We start from the raw sequence: 16,339 nt of genomic DNA on the forward strand, positions 1-16,339 counted from the left end.
AAGGCGGAAGTTTGCGATCGCGGGGCTGAGAGGCCCAAGGACTTGGCCGTAGCCCGGGAGTCCTTAAAGCGATTCAGCGCACTGTCCGCTTTCTCGCCAAAAAGGCGAGTGCCATCAAAGGGCATGTCCATGAGAGTGCTCTGAACATCGCCCGAAAATGACGTGGACCGCAGCCAGGCGTGACGTCTAAGCGCCACTGTGGTAGAAATTGCCCTACACAGCGAGTCCGTAGTGTCAAGCCCACATCGGATAGCGTGCCGTGCTGCATCCCTCCCATCGGCCAGAGCCTGGGTAAGTCGTGTCTGGACCTCCTCCGGACACAGGGGCAGCACGTCCTCCACCGCATCCCACAGAGAGTGGGAATAACGGTCCAAGAGACAGGCGGTGTTCAAAGACCGCAGGCCCACTCTAAGGGAAGAGAACAGCTTCTTGCCAAACTGTTCCAGTCTCTTGGAATCCCGGTCCGGCGGAGCGGTCGGGAAGGAGGATTGGGAGGTAGAGGCCTGGATAACCAGGCTCTCGGGGGTAGGGTGTTGGGACAGAAAACTGGGGTCGCCCGGAGCAGGGCGGTGGCGCCTGGCGACGTTCCTGTCCACAGGAGGAACTGTGGAGGGCTTGGACCAGGTGCCCTGCAGAACGTCAATGAGGGCCTCATTGAATTGCAGCAGAGGCTCAGTGGAGCTTGCTGCAGACTGAAGCACCTCAGTGAGGACGTTAGTCCTCACAGCCACGGCAGGTAGCTCGAGCCCAAGGGCTGCGGCCGCCTTGCGCAGCACCACAGAGAAAGCAGCACCCTCCTCCGAAGCCACAGTCGGAGGAGAGATGAATCCAGTGTCTGGAGAGGTATCCAGACCACTGGCCTCCCCCAGTTCATCTGCCCAGTCCTGGGACAGCTGAGCCTGAACGGCCATAGGATCCTCGGATCCCTCCCAGTTGTCCCCATCATTCGATTCCTGGTATACAGGAGGAAGGTACGAAGCCGGGCGGTAGACATAAGGTGTCTCTAGCGGCGCCGAACGCGGCGTCCATCGACGCTGTAGCGGCGCCGGGCCCGGAGCGGGACTGAACTGGGGCTCGACGTCGAGCGGAGTCGGCGTCGGCGTCGGGGGTGGTACCGGTGTCGACGCCGGGACTTGCGTGGCGCCTGCGGCTCCGCCGGAGCCGCGGGGGTGGAACCACCCTGACCCTCAGCCGAGTCGCGCGACCGGCGAGGGGAGTCCGAAGAGCGGTGTCGCCTCTTGGACTTCTTGGAATGCTTCGACTTACCCGAAGACTTGGATCCCGACGACCGATGGTGACGTCGGCTGCGGCTCACCGATCGATCCTTGGACCTCCTCCTGGACCGGGATCGAGAGGCGCGCGGAGCCGAGTGGCGAATCTCGAGAAGCTTACGGGACCGCTCCCGTCAGGCCTTCGAGGTCAGGGCCTTGCAGTCCGAACACCACTCCGCGTCGTGGTCGAGGCCCAAGCAGTAAAGGCACCGGCGGTGATGGTCCGTAACCGACATCAGGCGGTTACAGCCAGCACAGGCTTTAAAACCAGGCATCCTACTGGCACCGGGGTCGAACAATGATCAAAAAGGATCGAAAAAGTTAGTCAAAAAGTGACTAAAGGGGTAGCTCTCCCGGATCTGCGCTTACTGGCGCGGAAAAAAGAAGAACTGACGTCAGCGCGCGAGGGCGGCGTCTAAGTACTCCGACTACGTCATTCCGGCGCACGACGCCGACGACGGACGCGGAGCCGCAGACGACGCCTAGCGACGCGCTAGGGGTATTGCTGACGAAAAATCTTCCGGATCCAGTCTGGCGCCTGGGGATATTCTAAGGTGAGGAATCTAACTAACGTGTTTCTTTCAGATCACTATGTTTATGATATGATCAATATGAGAACGTTGACTTGTTACAAACTGTGCTACTTGAGCCACATTTGACTCCATGATGCATGCTGGAAGGAATGTGGAAAAAGCTGCACACTCCAGGTGACCTGAAACAGTCTGAAACATTCCAGAACATTCTAGATCATCCAGGAAATCTTGGCACCCATCTTGAGGACAAGATGTTAATTCGCACACGGTTGTTTGGCAATCAGTGTTTGTGAAGAAAAGTGTTGCCTGCCCAACGTCGATATGCACCTACCTGATTCTAATTCTGTCTGCTTCTGTTGGAAGCTTCCTGATCGATTCCTGCTTCCCTCATCAACGTCTCTGGATTGGCTGCAATCTGAAATATAATTTTTTTAAAACATGTAAGGATTCTTATTTTAAGGCATGCACGAGAAATAGCCCAAGACTAAAACAAGCAAGCATTTGCCAACTACATTGTAGAAATTGAGAACTTAATGCTCAGTTTGGTAGAAGGATCCAAGACATTCAGTTGTGACTTCGGCCCTAGAGCTGCTCTGTTTTTAAGATAAAGACAGTGTGAGAGAAAGCCGGAGTATAGAGCAGCGAACTTGTGTGGAAAAAGGTTCGAAAATCTTAATAATTCACAAACTCAGAACCCTCAATTCAAAGGGACATTGAGGTATCCTTGAATCAATGAGAAAACTATTTAAAAGGTGAGCTCAATGAGAATATTGAAGTAGTGCTATTAGATTTGAACAGCTGTTGCATTTTAGAGTCTGTGGGGCTGTTCTGGCAATGCCACTTTTTGTTGCAGACAACTGAGAAAGATCAAACTGGAAGAGAGGGCTCTTCCGATGGTTACCTGGCATAGAGCCAGAGGCCCACCAAAGATGGACAGAGTTGAGACAGTGCTCTATTGCACAAGTCACACACGGCCCCATTTCTTCCCCCAAACCCTCTGTGTTCTTTTGGGATATAGAGTCCACGAGCATCCATCCTAGATAAAGCAGCTGGGCAGAGGTGACAATATTTTTGTTCATTGCTCCTACTGGGTCAGTGGACGACAGGTTAGTGCATCCATTACCTCTAATAGTTGAAACCTGTCTTAATAGGAACCTGACAGATAGCCAAAACCTAGTTACGACTAACCTGAGTAATGAACACCAACAGGGTTTTAACCACTATTTTAGAAACAACTACAGCCTTGCAATAAGAGGACCAAGCCTCCAGACAGGAGAGCCAAGAATTGAGAAAATGTGTGGGTACTGTGCATACAGAAGTAGCAGGGTTGTCACAAAAGGGAAAGGCAAAATCTGGTGGAGGAGTTACCCTAAAACCCTGGAACCAACCTCCTCTGCTTCCTGGGGCAGGGAACTAAACTCCCCCTTCACCAAATTCAGGACACTCTTCTACCCTACTTGGGGGGCAGCTGCCTAATTCTAATCTGCACACTCTCTTGTGTAACTCTTATTTCCGATTCACGTGGTTCAGCCACCACAAATAAATGTAGCTGCCCACAAGGAATTCACAATCTTTATCAACCAAAGTAAATTACATTTCCAATGCAAAAGAGCCACGTTTCCCAACAAGCAAACCAAGACAAGCTTTCTTTTCTCTCCTTTGGGAAGGAACCATGCAGTCAGCAGACACAGCAGACATCTAGGTGAGGGCACCCTAAATCCCTTAATGCACTACAATAGGAACTTGTAGCCACTTGCAGAATGTACGGCGCAGACGCCTATTTGCATGCTCATTTGATGATTTTAATTTACTGTCAAATTGCTCCAAAGGGATCAGAGAATCCTGGAGCCCTGTAGAACGAAAAGACATGGTTAAGGATTAAAAGTCAAGTGAGCCAGAGAGGAAACTAGCAAACTACAGAACAGTTGTAGAACACAAGTATTCCACTGCAAGCAGGGTCACAGTACCGTGTGATGTTATAGTTCAGTGTGCAAGCTGTCCAGGAACTGCCTGAAACTTAAAATGTGACATAACACTAAGGATTGTAGTTAAAAAACCCTCAAAGAGAGAACGAGTGTCTGGGATCGCAGTGTGAGGAAAAGGGGAACATCTAATTTGGCTTTTAAGGGAGAGTAGTGCAAGTTCTTAATTGTTTTGTGATCTCTTTCAGAACAAACTGAGTACCTGATCCAACATCGACACAGAAATTAATGCGGTAAAGGGGGGGATTGGAAGTTAGGTCAACAAATAGGAATAGTTGGTCAAGAATAGGTGGCTGTGGGACTCACTCCACAGGTAACCAGGTGTTAACGTATTTTTATAAATTGCAGTGACAACAAGCACTCGCAAGTCCCAAAGGAGACAATACCTCATTCTCCACTTAGGAATAGCAGGACTTAGCACTCTTCGCTCTTCTTTCTTCTCCTTGTTTTCTTACCCACTTTTCCCTACATTCCTTGTAACGGCTAATGTGTAGTTATGCTAGGCTGGTCCAGGGAGGTCGTGAAGACAGATAAATCTCTTGGCATGTGTGCGTCGCTCCTCCCAGATAAAGATCACAGATTAGTGCCAGAGTCTTAACAGATGGTAGCTGGTCAATACCCTTCATCGAAAAGAATGATCTAATCTTGTACATATTCAAGAATTTTTTGATGTGAAATGTAAAGGTTATTTGATAGGAAAACTCATTCCTTGTCTCTGAATAAAGAGTTACTGACTCTGAGAAAAGGATCTCAAGACCTACTAACGCACGTACCCAACTTCAGCAGACATATTGTGGCCAGTTGAAAAGCGAGCATCCTTCTTTTATCAAGGTCTCAGAGGAGAAAAAAACATGCTGTGGCTCAGGTAGAAACCTTTATGATGTTTTTGAGAAGAATTGATAGAACTGACTGCAGAACCAGATCATTGATTCTAAGAGAAGAAACTGTAAGTATAATATTATTGTTTGACCTAGCAAACATCTAACTGATGATGCAAATAAATCAAACGTAGTAGGATCTATGCAAATGAACAGTATGAGAGGACCTCTGTCACTTGAAAAGAGGGAAAAGAGAAGGAAGCTTAAGCTCTGCATGTATTGTAGTCATTGCAGTCACTTTATTAGGGATTGTAGCGCAAGAGGTAAGGGAGCAGAAATTAAACCAACAATGAAGAATCAGGCTATAGTGATAACGAGCAGGCCCAATGATGGACCAGAGTCAGAAAACAACTTCTCTCAGACTCATCATAAGTCCCCTGTCCAAGATTATTGCTTTCTGCATCTTCAGCCTATTTGGCAAATACCCTCCAGAGCTCTGTGGCACGTTTGACTATTATAGCTGTCTATATTTTAACTACTGTCAGACAAGTGAAGGTTCCTGCCTTATTGGATTCTGGAGTCACAGGACACTTTATAGATGAAGAATAGGCCTGAAAACCATAAATTCTCTGTATTAAGAAAGATATTCCTGAGCCTGTTAAGGCAGTGATGGCTTTGCCCTAATGTCAAGATCTCTGCACTACCATACTGAAAACATGCTTATAAAAGTAGGTATGAAATTTCTCAAACACATCTGATTTGACCTTATTGATGCACCACAATTCAAACTCAGCTGAGGGACACCATTATTAACAATCCATAAAATGTTGCTATATTGGGCCGTATGCTCATAGGTCGTTACAAACAAACGTCTGTAACAAAAATTGCTTCCCTGATATTGCTTTGTCTAATGAAACTGAAGGTCCACCAAAATGACTCACGTAAGTGAACATACTCAGGTGTGTTGTGTTGTAACCCTACCAGAATGTTATCCAGATTATCAGGGTGTTTATGTTAAGTGAAAGATCAGTGAACTTCTCCAACAACGCAATTACGACTGCAACATAGATTTATTACCAGGGCACGATACCCTAAAGTCGGATATACCCTGGTGAGCCAACCTAAAACCCACATCTAAAGACCTATCTTAAGCAGAACGTAGCCACTGGCTACATCTGGCCCTCTCAGTCATCCTTTTACTATCCTCTTTTCTTTGTACCCAAGAATAGAGAAGAACTGCAAGTTTGTATTGATTACAGAGCAATAAACAGAGTAACAGTCAAAAATCGTTACTCATTGCTTTTCATACCAGTACTTCTGGATCAAATTAAGAGAACATTCATATTCAAGAAATTGGATCTCTAAGAGGCTATTTAGACGTCTTCTGTATCATCTTTATAAACGATATCCTTATTTATTCCAAGTCCATGCAGGAACGCGTGGATCATGTGGAAGTGCTAGTTGAGATATTAGAAATAAATTGTTTCTTTGCAAAATTAGAAATATTACACATTCATGTAATTCAGATGGATTTTTAGGCTAAGTCATCAGTACAAATGCAATCAGATTGAATGATAACAAGGTAAAATCGATAGTACAATGACCTTCACAAATTAGCAAAGGGTTTGCAAACCATTTTAGTATTCACAAACTTTTCATTAGAGACTTTGGGCCCAATTTATAATTTTGGGATAGATTAATGGCCGCTGGTCTAGCAGAGGATTTAACATCCACCAGACGAAGACTACTTTGCCCGCCAAATTTAGCAATGACCGCCAAGTAATTTCTAATGCATTGGCAGGAATCTTTCAATGCTTTTTCAAGTTTGGAGCATGGCTCCGTAAAATTGACAGAGCAATCCATCAAACTGTTTTCTTTGTTATTTTCAAAAAGAAAATGCTGAAGCAGGATTGTTTTTAAAACTACAACAGGAAATGCTCCTATCACACTGTGAATTATCTCACATGGTAGAATGAATGGTGGCCGCCATCATTGGGGACCTGTCCAACCCCCTCACAGTCGGCAAAGAATCTGGGGGTCATCTTTGACACAGAGTTGGCCATGAACCTCCAGATAAATAGAACTGTAGCTACCTGTTGGGGAGTTCTAAAAATCCTCCGTAGAATAGTTCACTACCTATCCCCACAAGCAAGAAAACAAACAGTTGTAGCATTGATTGGGTCTCGTTTAGATTATTGTAACGCACTATACACTCAGATCAACAAGGGATTGCTGCTGCGTCTACAAGTAACTCAGAATGCAGCAGCAAGATTTGTTCTGGACCTTCCAAGTTCAGCCTCCGCCACTCTGGCTAGGAAGAATCTTCACTGGTTGCCCATTGAACATCGCATTTCTTTTAAAATTGTTTGTCTAGTCCACAAGGCACTCATGGCCGGATCGACGGATGGATTAGGATCTTTGCTGTTCCGCTATGTGCCTGGCAGATGTCTCAGATCTGCACAACAGAATCTTCTTGTTATTCCCCCCACCAAGAAGACAAGATGGGGAGCGAGAGCCTTTGCATCGGCTGCTCCGCGTCTGTGGAACGCACTTCCCCTTGAGCTTAAGGCCATCTCATCCTTACCCCTCTTTAAGGGAGCCCTTAAGACCTGGCTCTTTAGGAAAGCATATCACTAACATTGCAGCACTATTCTAGTTATTATGTTAGGCGCCTTGATGCCCTTTGGGCTGAGTCTAGCGCGTTATAAATTTAATTTCATTCATTCATTCATTCGTAGGGGGAGCATTTAGCAGCTTTCTGTGCCTATTTCCACCAGAATTTTCCTGGGGGTGACAGGCAGTGAAAACTAACCTCTGATGCGGCCCATTAAATTTGGTGGGTGGAGTTAAAGGTCTGCCTCCGATGAGCCTTACTCCATAGGGCTGTTGAAGGGGTTTAATCACAGCGGAGACAAATTAGTTTCCTCCGGGATGAAAACAGATGACCACCCACATATAGCTATGGCCGGAGGAGCACAGTCCTAGAAGTATGGATAATCCATCTTCATTGCGATGGAATATCCATACCACCAACATCTAAATCAGGTCCTTTTCCTCCATAGTATATCCCATGACCCATCTGCTGTGTAAAGGCATGTCCTTTAAGTGGACCTCAGAAGATAAAGCAGCTCTCACTCAATTGCATGCATGATTTGTGTAAGCCCCTGTTGTGCGTCTCCCTGTTGCAAAACTACCCTCTGTTTTGGAACCTACCTATTCACATCATGAAGTGGGATAGGTCCTATCCCACAGGCATCTAAAGACAAGTCAAGTACACCCTGTGGCCTTCTACTCTCATGCGTTTAGACCTTTTGAACTGAATTATAATATTTCAGACAAGGAACTCTTAGCCATTAAAAGAGCCTTAGACGAATGGTGCCATTATTTGATAGGGCCAGACAAACCATTGAAATTTGTTCAGACTACAGGAATTTGAAATTCCATACATCTGCACAAGCCTTAACAACTCAACAGGTACGATAGTCCTTATTTTTCTCTGACTGCACTATCTCAATAACACATTGCCCTGAGACTCAAAACGATACGTCAGATGCCTTAGCAAGAGATTATTACCCATAAGAATAGATTACTGAGTTAGAACCACCTCTGATTCGACAATTGAAGGCTAAACAGTCAGAAGAACTGGCTATAATCACTAACTCCATGGAATTGTTCAATATCTTACAAATACAAATAAAATAATTGAAGGTGCAAGAATGGTTGCAATAAAAGGTCCAACAGGACATGAGAAGGGAGGTTTGCTTTAGCAATGTACTGAGATATACATGCCCTGATCTTCAAGAACAAACAATTCAATATTCACAAGATTGAGATTGTACTGCTCATATGAGGGTACAGAAGACCATGTTGCTTATTCTATGCAATTTTTGGTAGCCAACTGTGAGAGCCGAGGAAGAAAGGTATATAGACACTTTTTAAATCTGTGCTCTAGTCAGATCTGGCCACCAGAGACCAGCCTGCCTACTGCAAACTATTCCCATACCACCATCACCATGGTATGCCATCTCAATAGACTTTGTGATAAAATATCTTCCAAGCAAACGCACAGGTGGTCATTCACCATCTAACTAAAATGGGGCACTTCACACCCTCGCCAAACTCCCGACTGCACCTGAGTTGGGACAAAATGTTTCCCAACATTTCATCCCAGGGTGATCATTTCGGACTGGGTAACGCAGTTTACTTCCTATTTCTAACTGCAACTTTCCAAAAATTTAAGGTCGATGCTTGCTTATCTACAAGCTATCACCCAGAAACAGACTAAATGACAAAACGTTTACGACAAACCTTGGGGCAATATTTCTATAGTTTAGCTCTGCAGCAAGAAGAAGATTGGTCAGGAAACTTGTGGATGGCAGATTTTGTGCACAACAATACAGAATACTCAACCCTGGATTGTTCCACCTTCTAGTGTATAAACTGATTTATCATAATGTACTGCCCTTTTAATTGCCTGAACTTCACCTTTACCTTCAGAACAAGAACATCACAAGACCTTAAGTAAAACACTGCAAATAACTTGAGAAATTTGGAAAAAGCTCAGGAAGCAACTAAAGAAATATCATGATAGAAATCACTGTAAGGGACACAGTATAAAACAGAAGACCTAGCTTGGCTGGCAACTAAACATTTAATCTTGCATGGAAACCGTAAGATAAAGCCCACTTTTAGGGCCTTTCACTGTGTGCGACATAATCAATCCAGTGGCAATGAAATTACAACTCATTTCTAGTCTTTGTGTTGATCCAGTGTTCTATGTATCTATGCTCAAGTTCTGCAATCCAGAGACCGAATCGATTACACTAACCGACCCAACAGACATTGAATGAAAACAGAAATACAAAGTCAACCAGATGTTAGGCTCCAAACAACAGCAAGGCCAAGTATTTTACTTAGTGGATTGGGTACGGTTCAAAGAGAGGTCACAGAACCAGTAGAAAACCTTCCCCATGCCCCTCAAATTCTCAAATTTCACAGGTTACACCCAATCAAGCACAAACCGCCGCCAAGCTGACAGATATTATTGGGGAGTACTGTTACAGCCTCCAATAAAGTCCTGATAGCAGCTAGAAAGTTAACCAAACATAGATTCTCATCCGTGTCCATAGGTACAATCTGGACTCCCAAGGTCTTGGCATGGAGAAGGTGACAGATTAATGACAGGATGTCAGCAACATCAGGATCTGAGCTGTTGGCTTTAAGGAATATGCTACTTACCAGTATGCATCTGTTCTTGGCACGTAGAGCTGCAGATCTACACACTGTACATAGATCGCCATCTGGTGTTGGGCCCAGATGTTGCAGTTGTTTTTCTCTTGGAAAGTCTTTGGAAGTCAGGAGGTATGTGACTCCTCCCTTGGATCATATTGCGCATGGGCTGCGGCTCCATCCTCAGATTGTTTTTCGCCAGCAGGGAAATTATGGAGCTTTGTAAGAAACAGGAAAGATCCCCATGTGTGCTGTATCTAAATAAGATAAAACTGGAACAGATAAAGGTAGCCGGGGAGGCGGGTGGGCGTGTGTAGATCTGCAGCTCTACATGCCAAGAACAGATGCATACTGGTAAGTAGCATATTCCATTCGAGGCATATGAGCTGCAGATTACACACTGTGCATAGATTGTGTAGCAGTACCCCCTCTTAGCGGCGACCACCAGTATCTGTTGCAGTTGTTTGAAACAGTGTTTTAAGGACAGCCTGGCTCACACTAGCTTGTTGCTTAGTTTGCACATCTACACAATAGTGTTTAGTGAAAGTGTGTGGTGTAGACCATGTAGCTGCTTTGCAGATATCATCTAATGGGATGTTCCCTAAAAATGACATGGAAGCCCCTATCTTACGTGTAGAGTGGGCTTTAGGGGGAACAGATAGCGTTTGTTTTGCTTTGTGGTAGCAAATCTGTATGCATTTAACAATCCACCTAGCTATCCCAGATATGGAGATTGGGTTGCCTTTGTGTGGTGGTGAGAAAGACACAAATAATTGTTTGGTCTTGCGAAAAGGTTGTGTTCTCTCGATGTAGTAGAGTAAAGCTCTTTTGACGTCTAGGGTGTGCAGAGCTCTTTCTGCAATGGTTTGTTGCTTCGAGAAGACTACAGGCAGTTCCACAGATTGATTGAGGTGAAAGGGAGAAATGACTTTAGGAAGGAATTTTGGATTAGTGCGGAGAACAACCTTATTATGATGCACTTGCAGAAAAGATTCTTGAATGGTGAGTGCTTGTATTTCACTGACCCTTCTGAGGGAAGCAATGGCTACAAGAAAAGCTGTTTTCCATGTTAAAAATTGAAGCTCGCATTTATGTAGAGGTTCGAATGGAGGCCCCATTAGTCTTGTGAGAACGATGTTTAGGTTCCACACTGGTGAGGCTGGCATTCTAGGGGGAATTATTCGTTTGAGGCCTTCCATGAAGGCTTTTATGGCAGGTACTCTAAAGAGGGATAGATGCTGTCTATTTTGTAGATACGCTGCTATGGCAGCAAGGTGTAGTCTAATAGACGTGTAGGCTAGGTTGCATCTTTGTAGGTATAGTAAGTAGCCTATGATGTGTAGGATAGACACATCCAAGGGGTTGATATTATTGTTGTGACAATAAATCACAAATCGTTTCCACTTGGCTGCGTAGCAAGCTCAAGTGGTAGGACGTCTAGCTTCTTTAATGACGTTTATACAGTCAGGGGGAAGATTTAGGTAGCCAAATTCTAGGATTTCAGGAGCCAGATAGCAAGGTTGAGCTGAGCTGGGTCCGGGTGTGTGATCTCTCCATGGTTCTGGGTTAAGAGGTGTGAAGAGAGGTGTAATTTTTGATACGGAACTATGTAGTGTTCCAGCAATGTGGTGTACCACAGTTGTCTGGCCCAAGTTGGAGCAACTAGGATGAGAGTTAGGGAGTGTTGCTGTAGTTTGCGCACCACTAATGGAATGAGTGGGAGACACGGAACAGTGAACGCAAATTTGCCTGACCAGTTCATCCATATCGCATTGCCTTTGGACAATGGGTGTGGATATCTGGCGGCGAAGATTGGGCATTTGGCGTTTTCGTAGGTGGCGAAGAGCTTTATTTGTAGTTGCCCCCATGTTTGAAAGAATGGTATAGAAGAACTTGTGGATGAAGTTCCCACTCGTGGATTTGTTGAGTTTGACGGCTCAACAGATCTGCAATGGTGGTTTAGATTCCTGGGACATGTTGTGCTAGGAGAAAAATGTTTTGATTTATGGCCCACCTCCATATGGTCTGTGCTAGCTGAGAGAGCTGCAGAGAGTGTGTGCCGCTTTGTTTTTGGATGTAGTACATTGCTATCATGTTGTCTGTGCGGACTAAGACAGCCTTGCCTGAGACGTGTGTTTGAAAGGCTTTCAGGGCTAGAAATATGGGCAGTTACCCAAGATGGTTGATGTGGAGTAACTTTTGTTGAGGTGTCCACCTGCCCTGCATGGTATGATGAAGTATATGAGCTCCCCAGCCGGAGAGCGATGCGTCCGCTGTTAGAAATATTTGAGAAACCGGCCCTAGGAGCGGTCACCCTTTGGAAAGGTTTTTGGTGGTCCACCACTGCAGAGAGCGATGGGCATGACCGTCTACCAACACCAGATCTGTTAGCTGACCTTGAGCCTGGTTCCATTGGTGTAATAGGCACTCTTGGAGAGGACGCATCTGGAGTCTTGCATGAGGTACTATGAATACGCAAGAGGCCATCATCCCTATAAGTTGCATGAACACTCGGGCTGGAAGTGAGTGTTGAGGTTTAAATTTGGCGCGAAGAGCTTGTGTGCTTGCTATCCGGGCAGGGCTGGGGTAGGCTAACGCCTTTGAGGTGTCTATGGTGGCACAGAGGTATTGTTGTACGTGGGAGGGATGCAGATGGGATTTGGTGTAGTTTACTGTGAAGCCTAGGTCGTGAAGTAGTTGGATCGTGGCATGAGTGTGTTGTACACACTGGTTGTATGAGCTGGCCTTTATAAGCCAGTCGTCTAGATATGAGAAGATGTGTATGTGTTGTCTTCTCAGGTGTGCTGCCACTACTGCTAGGCACTTGGTAAACACTCTTGGGGCAGTGGTGACTCCGAAGGGGAGTACTTTGAATTGGTAGTGGTGACTATCCACTACGAATCTGAGAAACTTCCTGTGAGCGGTGTGAACGGGAATGTGGAAATAGGCGTCCTTGAGGTCTATGGTGGTCAGGAAGTCGTTTTGGGAGAGCAGAGGAAGCACCTGCTGGAGTGTGACCATGTGAAAATGATCTGAGTGTATGTATTGGTTTAGGGGTCTGAGGTCCAGAATGGGCCTCAGAGAGCCGTCCTTTTTTGGTATGAGAAAATATAGGGAGTAAACTCCCTTGTTTTGTTTGTGGGCAGGAACTAGTTCTATTGCATCTTTTTGTAGGAGGGAGATTACCTCCTGCTTTAGAAGTGACAAATGTTCCTGTGACATTGGGTGCTGTTTGGGTGGAATGGTGGGGGGGTAGATGTTAGCTCTAGACAGTAGCCTGATTGGATTATTTGTTTACCCACCTGTCTGAGGGGATGGTAGCCCAGACAGGAAGGAAATTGTGAAGTCTGCCCCCGACTGGAGTGGAATAGTCTGGGGGATGTGGAGGGAAGTCACTGGGTGGGGGTAGAAGCAGAGCGGGAGGTGTTAGTTTTGCCTCTGCCTTTGTTAATATTACCTCTGTAACTGCCTCTTTGATAACCCCTAGTGAAGGTGGATTGGGTAGGGGTTTTGTATGAAGTGGAGGCGCTGTTGGAGGAGTAGCCTCTGGTGTTGCTTCTAAAGGAGGAACGGCGAAAGGAGCACCTGGGAGCTTGCCACTGCAAGGCTCCCATAGATTTTGCCGTGTCTGTGTCCTTCATTTTTTCGAGGGCTATATCGACGTTAGGACCAAACAGATGTTTCTCATCAAAGGGGTGGTTGAGGATGGAACTTTGAACCTCAGGTTTGAAACCCGAGATGCGTAGCCAAGCATGCCTACGCAGAAGGGTGCTGGTATTAATTGCCCTGGAGGCGGTGTAAGCTGCATCGAGGGCACAACGAATGGAAGTGTTTGTAATGTTTTTGCCCTCTTGAATCAATTTGTTGGCCCTATGTTTATATTTATCAGGGAGGTGTTGCATGATTGTCTCCAGCTCATCATAATGTGCCCTGTCATATCTGGCTAGGAGCGCTTGGGGGTTAGCGATACGCTAGATGTTGGCCACCTGGGACGCTGTCCGTTTCCCAGAGGCGTCTAGGAGTTTAGACTCCTTATCTGGCGGTGGTGCCTCACCTGATGCCTGGGAATTGGCACGTTTCCTCGCATTTGAGACTACCAGGGAGTCTAGTGGTGCGGGCCTTTAATATAGGGTGGGTCTGTTGGGGCGGCTTTATATTTTTTCTCAATACGTGGGTTAATGACCCTGGTCCTAACTGGGTCTTTAAAAACCTCTGGTGCGTGCTTAATAACTCCCTTAAGCATTGGCAGAATTGAGGTAGACCTGTGTGCAGTGTCGAATGTATCTAAGAGGAAGTCCTTCTCTACGGGGTGTGTGTGGAGATCAACCCCGTGGTAGCGGGCAGCCCTATGGAGTAGTTGGTTAAAACCCATGGTGTCCTCTGGGGGGGAGGGTCTAGAAGGGTAAAGCCCGTCCTGCGGGACGTTAGGGACGTCTGAGATGTAGTCATCCCATGGGTCTGGGGAACCTGTTGGAGTAGGGTCCCCTGTTGGTTGGTTGTCCGCCCCATCCCCTGTGTCGTAGATGTCATCATCATCATCCTCATCTGGAGATGGTGTAAGAGAATGAGGTGGGGGAGGAGAAGCAGGAGGAGGAGGAGGTGGAGGTGGAGGTGGAGGAGGAGGTGATCGAATCTTCAAAGGTTGAGGTGGCAAAGTCTCTCCTTTTTGGTGGTGGAGCTGCTGCAGGCTTGTCCAGTGGTCTTTTTCTGGTGCTAAGCGACAAATGACCAGTCTTTGGATCTTTTACGAGGGTTTTTTGGTAAGGATCGGGTCGAAACAGTTTGTCTGTAAGGGGCAGATCCTTCGGTGCAGATGGTGTCGGAGTTGTGGGTTTTTTCGGCGTCGATTCGGTACTGGTTCTTGGTTTCGAACCGTGGGGTTTAACAGTGTCTTTTGACTTCCTCAGTTCCAAGGTGGCTTTCGGCTTCGAGGTTTGGGAGTCTAGGCTTTTCGGCTTGTTGCTCGGTTCCGAGGGTGGTATGGGTGCCGAGGAGCCGGTGCCAGTCTTCGGCACCGAGAGCTTCGGTTTCAAGCTCGGCACGGACAGGGGAAAGGGGCGTTTTCTTTTTCGGTGTCGGTGCCGATGAGGTTTTTTCGGCGCCGAGGGTAGGCTGGCTCGAGCCCGAGCTGCCTGAAGGCTTGATGGGCTTCTTAACCGGGCCCAAAAGCGAGGTATGGGAAGCAGTCTTTTGGTGTATACCTAGGCCCGAAGGCAAAGGCGTGACCGAAGTCTTTTTCAATGGCGTGGATGGGGGTTTTGGGTCGGGGTTGATGGTTGTACTCACGCCCCTCTGTGCCGGAGAAATGTCCTCGACGCCGGAGTCGTCAGCTTCGGAGGCGCTCACGAGGTCCTCTTCGGTGTGCTGTTGTTCCGGGACATCGACGCCTTCTTCGAAGATGTCGTCGTGGATCGAAGTCAACGAGTGTGCCATTGTTCTCCTTGCTCGTTGGTCCTGGATCGTCTTCTTCAATCGGAAGGAGGCGCAAGCTGGACAGTCCCTTGCCTCGTGTTCTTGGGAGAGGCAGAGGTTGCACACCTCATGGAGATTTGTGTGGGGAAACTTCGACCCGCATCGAGGACAGTTCTTAAATGGAGTCCTTTCCATCAGCCAGGACCGGGGCTCAGGTAGGCCCGAAGGCCTTCGTTGAAGACCAGAATCGAAGACTTCGATTATTGAGAGCACCGTTGAGTGTTTGAGAACGCGATCGAGACAATACCGTCGAAGGGGGGAGGATTGTGCGCCTAACAGAAAAACTGGAACGGTTCCGAACTGGAGCGCGAAGAACACATCCGAGCCCGATGGCGGAAAAAAACAATCTGAGGATGGAGCCGAAGCCCATGCGCAATACGATCCAAAGGAAGAGTCACATACCTCGTGACTTCCAAAGACTTTCCAAGAGAAAAACAACTGCAACATCCGGGCCCAACACCAGATGGCGATCTATGCACAGTGTGTAATCTGCAGCTCATATGCCTCGAACACTATGTTTATGATATGATCAACATGAGAACGTTAACTTGTTACAAACTGTGCTACTTGAACCACATTTGACTTCATGATGCGTGCTGGAAGTAATGTGGAAAAAGCTGCACTCTCCAGGTGACCTGAAACAGTCTGAAACATTCCAGAACATTCTAGATCATCCAGGAAATCTTGGCACCCATCTTGAGGACAAGATGTTAATTAGAACACGGTTGTTTGGCAAACAGTGTTTGTGAAGAAAAGTGTTGCCTGCCCAACGTCGCTATGCACCTACCTGATATTGATTCTGTCTGCTTCTGTTGGAAGCTTCCTGATCGACTCCTGCTTCCCTCGTCAACGTCTCCGGATTGGCTGCAATCTGAAATATAATAAGAGAAAAACAAGTAAGGATTCTTATTTTAAGGCATGCACGAGAAATAGCCCAAGGCTAAAACAAGCAAGCAGTTGGCAACTACATTGTAGAAATCGAGAACTTAATGCTCAGTTTGGTAGAAGGATCCAAGACATTCAGTTGTGACTTC

At 46.6% G+C, this 16,339-nt stretch overlaps 1 protein-coding gene across 27 annotated transcripts in view; it reads right to left on the reverse strand.

Moving 5' to 3' along the window:
• Positions 1-16,339, reverse strand: part of LOC146813293 (uncharacterized) — a 455,769-nt gene that overhangs the window by 262,645 nt on the left and 176,785 nt on the right. For 22 of the 27 annotated variants that reach the window (XM_085620134.1, XM_085620133.1, XM_085620117.1 and 19 more), the window contains 2 exons: positions 16,093-16,176; positions 2,136-2,219 (listed from right to left, as the gene is read on the reverse strand). The exons of 2 other annotated variants lie outside the window; for them this stretch is intronic. In XM_085620134.1, the coding sequence (XP_085476260.1) occupies positions 2,136-2,219; positions 16,093-16,176 (168 nt within the window). The remainder of the gene's footprint in view (positions 1-2,135; positions 2,220-16,092; positions 16,177-16,339) is intronic. 3 more of the 27 variants (XM_085620139.1, XM_085620136.1, XM_085620126.1) reach the window with 1 other exon arrangement.

This window comes from Triturus cristatus, chromosome 7 (genome assembly GCF_964204655.1).
Source record: "Triturus cristatus chromosome 7, aTriCri1.1, whole genome shotgun sequence".
In the NCBI taxonomy this organism is placed as follows: domain Eukaryota; kingdom Metazoa; phylum Chordata; class Amphibia; order Caudata; family Salamandridae; genus Triturus; species Triturus cristatus.